General features: G+C 44.5%; 1 protein-coding gene across 1 annotated transcript in view; it reads left to right on the top strand.

The window, feature by feature from the left end:
* The first annotated feature begins 350 nt into the window (after positions 1-350).
* Positions 351-8,662, top strand: part of SYN1 (synapsin I) — a 299,454-nt gene continuing 291,142 nt past the window's right edge. Inside the window, 1 exon segment of the mRNA XM_033924145.1 lies at positions 351-1,596. Within this exon segment, the coding sequence (XP_033780036.1) occupies positions 1,223-1,596 (374 nt within the window). The 5' untranslated portion in view covers positions 351-1,222.

Raw genomic sequence — 8,662 nt, 5'->3', positions numbered from 1 at the left:
GCCAGAGACCACTGCTGCAGGGGAAACTAGACCAGTTCAATCTTCTCAGAGGGGGGGGTGTGTGTGTGTGTAAACTCGTGAGAAGGGCGCACGTAGGGGGCGGTTGAGGCTGCGGCGGTTAGGAGCCGTGCAGAAGTGGAGGTGGCGGCTCGCGCTTGGTCAGGAGCTGGAGGAGTGGGCGGGGCTTGCCAGGACCTCGCGCTGCGGCGGGTGGGCCACTTTCTGTGGGGAGGTGACGGCTAGCTCTCAGTCCGGAGCTCAGGCAGGGCTGGAGAGGCTGGAGGAGGCGCTGCTGCCAGATCAGCAAGCCGTCAGGGTGCTCTTGCCGGGTTTTTTTGGGGTTTTTTTTTTAACCCAGAGCGGGGAGCTGTGGATGAAGCGCTGGGATCAAAAGTGGCGATTCATCCTCGTCATAGATCTAAAAAGGGGTAAATAAGTCATCGATTCTCGATTTGAAGGAGCCGATAAACTGAGCTCATATCCGAAGAGGAGAACTGAAGAACACCCGGTAATGATCCTCTGATATCTGAAACGATCCGTTGATTCAGTATTGGGAAGTTGGTGATCCACTGATCTCATTATCTGTGGGGAAATATGCGGTGATTCCAGAATTGGAGAGCCGAGGCGATGGCCTAATTTTCCTATAGCATTTTCTGAGCCTTGCAGTGATCAAGAGCCAAAAGATTATCCCATAACTGACGAGCATCTCAGGGATTCCAGATCTAAGTTCGTCATCTGTATAGATTTTCTTTCATCTATATAGATTTTCTTGGAGCTGGAGGATATTAGGATCCCAGAATCAGAAGGTTAATCTACTGGCCGTGGAGCTAGGAGAAACCCTGGTGATCTCAAGCATTGAACTGAAAAATATATTCATTGATCTTGGAGCTGATGGATCCAGAGGGTACCTGACCAGTCTGGCCTTATGCTCAGGGTTTCCTATCCACTCATTTCATCCTCTTGGCTGCATCCATAACTATAACCCAAGGAAATTTGAAAGGTCCTGGCACTAGAGCTGCTCTAGGATAGTTGATGTGGGCCCTATCAATAAACTATAGGTTTGTGCGACTCACAAATGGAAGATTAGATTAGATTAGATTAGATTAGATCTGAGAAAAACCTGAGGCTCAAAGCAGTGTTTTGGCCATTCTTCATCTTGCAAACAGATATTTAAGTAATTTCACGTCTGCCCTGCCGGAGTCCCCGGCCCTGACTGACTCTAATGATGAATTACCTGCGCCGTCGCCTCTCGGACAGTAATTTCATGGCCAATCTCCCCAATGGATACATGACAGATCTTCAACGCCCAGATCCACCAGCACCTCCCCCACCCAACTCTGGAGGCCCTGGGCTGTCTGTATCAGGTTCTTCAGGGTCTATGTCCCCTTGTGCTGTGGACCCTCCCCCTCCTTCTCAACGACCAGCCCCAGCCCCTGCTCCCAGCTCTGGCAGTGGAGGAGGCTTTTTCTCTTCACTCTCCAATGCTGTTAAGCAGACTACAGCCGCCTTGACTGAGCAGGTAGCTGCCACGACTGGGGTGGCCACGAGTGGCCGTAGCAAGACCCTGTTGGTGATCGATGAACCCCATACTGACTGGTAAGTAGAAAATCTCAGCCTGCTATTGTTGTATGGACTGTGGAAAATGCCTCATCTTTTACTATCACCTGTTTCATTGCAGGTCTCTGCTTCATCTTGTTTTACATGCTATGTAGTGGTACTCAGTCTGTAGCCTTCAGTAATGAGCTGAGCTTGAATTACCTCCCTTGGTATCATGCTTGATATGGAAACTCTCAGCTCCACTCTACACCATTGTCTTATCTGTATTTGAAGGGTAAAGGTACTATAGTGAGGACTCTGAAGAGTTAGATTTGACTCCACAGCCTCAAACAGACAACTGAATCTTGTATACTGGATGTATAAGATATGATGTAATGCTTTTATCTGGAATTAGCTCGTTCTTTTCATTGGTCAGCCAAGGTACATTACATTCAGGTACAAATTTCCCTTTCTCCAGAATACATACAAACTTAGTTTGTACTTGAGACAACAGAGGATGAAATGACTAAACTATATAATATATGGATCAGTTATCCAGCCAACCAGACAGCTTTATATCCATCTATTTTCCTCTGCTCATGACTAATCCTTTGCCAGTTAGTGCCCATATTCCCGAGAGAAGGGTGGGGTACTGATGGGTAAAATATATATCTTATGGCTGTAAAGCCAGGGATCTTTGTCTGCATATTTTGATTCTGGAAATTAAATAACTAGAGGCTGTTTCCTATGATATATGTTTTATCATTGTAAGAAAGCCTTGCTTATATGTTTGTATGTTATATTCAGTGAGCTATGCTGATGATTAACAGATATTGCTACTCAGAGAATTTAGAATATGAAGAGATAACAGCACCCTGCCAAGCAAAATCCTTGATTCAGCTCAATCAGTTCTGTCTATCCATATCAGTCAGGAAGCCACTAGTCTGTCTACCCATCCAGCCTCTTGACCCTATCCATACATAAAACAAGATGCTCTCAGATAGTGCCATGCCATTTGCTCCCATATAAGGATTTTGTCTGAGGCCACTGCAAACAGATTGAATTTGTTCAGAGGTAATCAGCATAGAAATTGGATAGACATGATATTTTAATTAGGCTAATAAATGCCATAAAGAAGTACCATCTGTGTGGTTTTTAAGATTTGAATACCTGGACTCTGTCTTGTTTTGCTTTCTGTGCTTTCATTTCTTGGTGGCGCATAGAAATATTTTGGTGTCCTTCTCTTGATTTCCTTGTGAATCACCATTTCTTGTTTCTTTGTGAATCCTGAACCCGACTGGATTGCGGCCCTCAAGGAGGGACTTTGAGATCCCTGTGTTAGACTATTGATAAAAGTGACTCCACAATACAACAAGAAGTTCATGCACCTAGGGGAGCATCCTGCAGGGAAAGAAGACCAAAGTTGGTGTAAGACAGTCTTTGTGGCTAGGGAGTCTTCCAGGGACTAGAGTGCATGAGTGGCAGGTAGCAAGGGTCCAACTCAAGTGAAAGGTTCAGAAACAGCTAGGGAAGGATTTGACTGTTATGTCTGTTTTTTGGATTGGCAACAGTGGCAGGAGATGGAGGCCAAAATGAAGGCGCTTGAAGTGTGAGGGAATCAAAGGAGTAGCAGCAGCAGTACGAGATGGAAATGAATTACTCAAGAAGTAGTGCCAGTGGGGCAAAGTAGAGAAAGGATGACTCGAGGAGGGTATTTGGAGTTGCAAGCAGAGGGGCTTATCAGCAAACCTTGGCTGTAACCTTCAAGAATCCCATTCATAAACTTGTTTCGGTTTGAACCCACCTTTTCACAAGGTTTTTAAGGTAAGAAATAACATAGCCATAACATGTATCTTGGTAAATATGAGCAGTTTTAAGGGCATTCTTTGCAAGTGAGATCAAGTTGGGGCTGGGTCAGAAGACATCAGGTAGTCAGTCTACCACTATGGTCTGGGTAGTTGCTTGTAATAGAGGATGCTGCTGTTGCTAGAAATTGGGAAGTAGAGGAGTGGAAGAAAAGTCCAGAGGAGAGAAACAAGAAGTTAGAGAGTGGTGTGAAGATGGAGAAGGTGTAGGGAGTGTAGAGAAGAGCAAAATCCTTGCAAGAGAGGGAGAGGATGGACAGACTGATTGGAGAGGAATGGATAGAAGGGAGGAATGACTTAAATGAAGAGAGCAGAGAGTAGGAACAAATTGGTAGGAGGGAACAGGTAGAAGGAAGGAAATGGCTGGAGGAGTTAAGGGTCAGAGAAGGGTGGAAGAAGAGGGTGGAGGGTAGAAGAGGCTGAAGGGAGGAATGACAGGAAAAATTAGACTAAAGGGAGCAGAGGAGAGGAGAAGAAAGCGGCTGGAGAGATGGGGAGTGGAAGAGAGACTTGAACAGCTTGTCCAATTTCGGTTCTCAGGGCAGCAGTGTAGCCATGGGTGGGCCTGGGTGGACACAGCCCCCCCAACAGTGGCATACTGCTGCAGTAGCCGCAGGGATCCTCAAGTCCTACCTGCTGAAGATCTCCCTGAAGGCACCAGAAACACATGTGTTTACCCTGTAGTTGGCAGCTGCTTCCTGAGCTGCTATTGCTGGTACTCTGTGCATGTGCAGAAACTGAATATGCACATGGATGCCAGCATTGGCAGCTTAAGGAGCTATTAACTGCTGAGCTGAACACAGGTGTTTTTGGTGCCCTCGGGGATATCTTCAACTGGCAGGGCTTGGGGATCCCTGCCAAGTAAGGTACTTATAATTTCTTTTAAACTTCGAGTCTGAGGAGGAGTCATTCAGAGGAGTGGGGCAGGGGTGAGAGTGGGGATCGAGGGTATATTTAATGTCCACCCATTTTCCCCTTTGTCTCACACCAGATCCTCTCTCTGGCTACACTACTGCCACAAGGGCTGCAAACATGCCAAGTTTTCATGATATCCCTAAAAAATATTCATGAGCAAACTCTGTATGCCCAGTATGGGGCTCATTTTCAAAAAAGAAAAATGTACATAAAGGGGCAGATGGATGTTTTTCTCTCCAAATCGTCATAATTGCTATTTTCAAAATCCCATTTTGTAGATGATTTTCTATGCTGTTCATCTGCAGGCGTGGTTTGGGCGGGACTAGGGAGAGCTTAAAATTTGAATGGTTTTTTTGCAATATCCAAGGCACAATTTGGGCGTTTGAGGCTAGACCTGTTTCAGTAACAAATAAGTACCAAAAAGCTGTCCAAACTGACTAAAAGACCCCTGGAGGGATGAAGGCATGACCCCACCCACCCCAAAGATGTGAATGAAACAGTACATACCTGCCTGCATGACAGCTTCAGATGTTACGGCCAATCCTATTAGAATAGCAAACAGATTCTTGGAGTAGCCTAATGGTCATTGTGGTGGACTCTTATGTTAGATGAGGACCCTGGCCCATATTCCACACTAACTAGTACACTTGTGATGGAACTTGGGAGCCTTCTAAAACCCACCCAAAACTATCGTACCTTCATGTAGGTGATATCTGTAAGTGTAAGGGCTATTGTTGTGGTGTACAGTTGGGTACAGTAGGTTTTGGTTGATTTTTGCAGGGCTCACATTACACTATAAGGAGGCTATAGTGAGATGTGAAGCTGAGACTTTTTATGTGAAGTTCACTGCAGTGCCCCATTGCTTTGCTGGGATGTCTGGGTGGCCAGTCTACTAAAAATGTTGGCCCTTCTTACATCCCAATGACTTTTTTGAATGTTATTTTTTCTGAAAATGATTAAAAAAGATTGACGCACGAGGGAGGAGCCTACCTAAGATGGTGGCCTGAAGGCGTTAGGCTGGACGCCATCGTGCCTGTTACTAAAAACTATGGTAAAGTGGAAATCTAAGATCCAGGTTTTCCTTGTGGAACCCGGGCTGCAGCAATTACTTGCCCCAATGGATGCGTTCGTCGAACACGGGCCCCAAAGAGAACCGGAAGGAAAGTCCTCGGCGTGGGGTCCAGAACCTCTTTCGAAGTGACCAGTCTCTCTCCGGAGGAATGCAACATGCCGGCGCAGCCACTCCCCCGCCTGGAGCTGCAGGAAAGGGGGAATAAGGAGAGTGTGGCGGCTGCCTCCGAGAGCTGCGAGGAGGAGGAAGATGAAGAAGAACTAGCAGTCTGGAGGGTTTCTACAGCCCTTTCAACACAACTGCTCCATAAGGATATAAGTATTGCTGCTGCTGGGTCAAACCAGTGGTCCATCGTGCCCAGCAGTTCGCTCCCGCGGTGACCCTTAGGTCAAAGACCAGTGCCCTAATTGAGTCTAGCCTTACCTGTGTACATTCTGGTTCAGCAGGAACTTGTCTAACTTTGTCTTGAATCCCTGGAGGATGTTTCCCCTTATAACAGCCTCCGGAAGAGCGTTCCAAATTTCTACGACTCTGGGTGAAGAAGAACTTCCTTACTTTTGTATGAATCTATCCCCTTTTAACTTTAGAGAGTGCCCTCTCGTTCTCTCTACTTTGGAGAGGGTAAACAACCTGTCTTTATCTACTAAGTCTATTCGCTTCATTATCTTGAATGTTTCGATCATGATCGAAACATTCAAGATCTCTCAGTCTCTCAGTCTTCTTTTTTCAAGGGAGAAGAGGCCCAGTTTCTCCAATCTCTCACTGTACGGTAACTCCTCTAGCCCCTTACCATTTTAGTCACTCTTCTCTGGACCCTTTCAAATAGTACTATGTCCTTCTTCATGTACGGCGACCAGTGCTGGATGCAGTATTCCAGGTGGGGGCGTACCATTGCCCGGTACAGAAACATTTACATATGCTGATGATATCCAACTACTCCGCCCCCTAAATCCTACAGCCCCTGATGAAATAACAGAAATTAATCAAAAACTCAATAAAATCAGACTCAGGCTTCGGCATAACAAACTTTCACTGAACATTCTTAAAACTACTAGTGTCCTTTTCTCGCCCTCTCCAGATGAACATCTATGTCTACCCATCTGTATCAACTCTTTCTCAATTCAAACAGATAGTAAAGTTAAACTTCTTGGAGTCATTCTAGACAGTGACCTCACCTTTCATCGACAAAGTGTAGTTATGCAGAAATGTTTTCACAAGCTTAGGCTCATCTGTTCTATTTCTTCTTTTCTCAATCCCCCCTCTATCAATATCCTGATTCACTCCCTAGTAATTTCAACCATAGATTACTGCAATGCCCTTTATCAAGGTATAACCCAGAAGGAAATCCGCCGTCTACAACTATTGCAAAACACTGCTGTTAAATTAATCTATCATGCAAAAAAATTTGACCATGTCACTCCTCTCCTCCACAAAGCACATTGGCTACCTATCACTCATCGCCTCACCAATAAAATACTCCTCCTCCTCACCTTTAAAACAAAAAACTTTAACCAACCGGCGTTCATAGATAAACTTTTGATCCCTTACTCATCATCTAGGGCCTTCCAATCTAATAATCAAAATCTACTCTCAATAGTACGGGAACTGTTTTATGATACTACTCGCAAATCCAGCTTTTCAGTCACCGCCCCCTCTCTGTGGAATGCCCTCCCAATAGACGTTCGATTAGCGAATTCACTTGAACAATTTAAAGCCAAACTTAAAACTTTCCTTTCTAAAGATGCCTTTACTCTTTAGTATCAGCTTCCGTCTTCTAATCCCTTGATTCTTGTGAAGCTTTGAAACATCTAATACTTCTTTTGAAGTGATTCCCATCCTAATGTTTTTGCCACTTCCCATTTACCGTTCTTTTTTTATTAATTTTACTTCGATGTATTTTAAAAATCTTTCCGTCCCCTACTTTCCTTCTGTTTCATGTACGTTAACCTAAATTTGTCTAGGATTTTTAATATTTGATAAAATATTGCTTTTATTTATTTATTTATTTTAACTGTTTTCTTTATAATCTTTAGACACTTGTTTTGATAGACGGTATATCAAAAATAAAGAAAATTGAAACTTGATGATCTGTTTGTCATACCCTTCTTAATCATTCCTAGCATTCTTTTTGCCGCTGCCGCGCATTGCGGAGATGCTTCATTGACTTGTCTACCAGTACTCCCAAGTCTCTTTCCTGGGGGGTCTCTCCGAGTACTGCACTGGACATCCTGTATTCGTGTGTAAGATTTTTGTTACCGACATGCATCACCTTACACTTATCCACATTAAACCTAATTTGCCATGTTGCAGCCCATTTCTTGAGCGTGTTTATGTCCCGTTGCAGGTCTTCGTAATCCTTCTGAGTCTTCACTACTCTGAATAACTTTGTATCGTCTGCAAATTTAATCACCTCGTTCATCGTACCAATTTCCAGGTCGTTTATAAATATGTTGAAGTGCACGAGCCCAAGCACCGAACCCTGTGGCACTCCATTGTTACACTTTTCCAGTCCGAGTATTGTCCATTTACCCCCACTCTCTGTTTCCTATCCGCCAACCAGTTTTTAATCCACATGAGTATTTCACCCTTGATTCCATGGCTCGCAATTTTTCAAAGTAGTCGCTCATGCGGGACCTTGTCGAACACCTTCTGAAAATCCAGATATACAATGTCGACCCAGTCACCCTTGTCTATCTGCCTGTTTACTCCTTCGAAGAAGTGCAGTAAATTCGTCAAGCAAGATCTTTCTTTGCTGAAGCAGTGCTGGCTGGTCCTCATCAGATTGTGTCCATCAGTGATCAATGATGCAGTCCTTTATCAGCGCCTCTACCATCTTTCCCGGTACTGAGGTCAGACTCACCGGTCTGTAGTTTCCCAGATCTCCCCTCAAACCTTTCTTGAAGATCGGCGTAACATTCGCCACTTTCCAGGCTTTCGGAATCCTTCCTGATTTGATTAACATATTGGCTATTAGTTGGAGCAGTTCAGATATAACCCCTTTCAGTTCATTGATTACCCTCGGATGGATGCTGTCTGGTCCCAGGGATTTATCATTTTTAAGCCTATCAATATGCCTGCATACCTTTTCTAGACTTAACGTCAACCCTATCAGTTTCCCGTCTTCGTTTCCTGTGTATAGCCTGTAGTCTTCTGGTATATTGTATATATCCTCTTCGCTAAATACAAATGCAAAAAATGTGTTCAGTTTGTCATTGATGGCTTTGTCCTCCTTTAGTACTCCCTTTATTCCATGCTCATCCAACGGCCCTACTGC

This window comes from Geotrypetes seraphini, chromosome 1 (genome assembly GCF_902459505.1).
Source record: "Geotrypetes seraphini chromosome 1, aGeoSer1.1, whole genome shotgun sequence".
Lineage (NCBI taxonomy): Eukaryota > Metazoa > Chordata > Amphibia > Gymnophiona > Dermophiidae > Geotrypetes > Geotrypetes seraphini.
The sequence above is the reverse complement of the archived record's forward strand: the minus strand, read 5'-3'. Positions and strand labels throughout refer to the sequence as shown.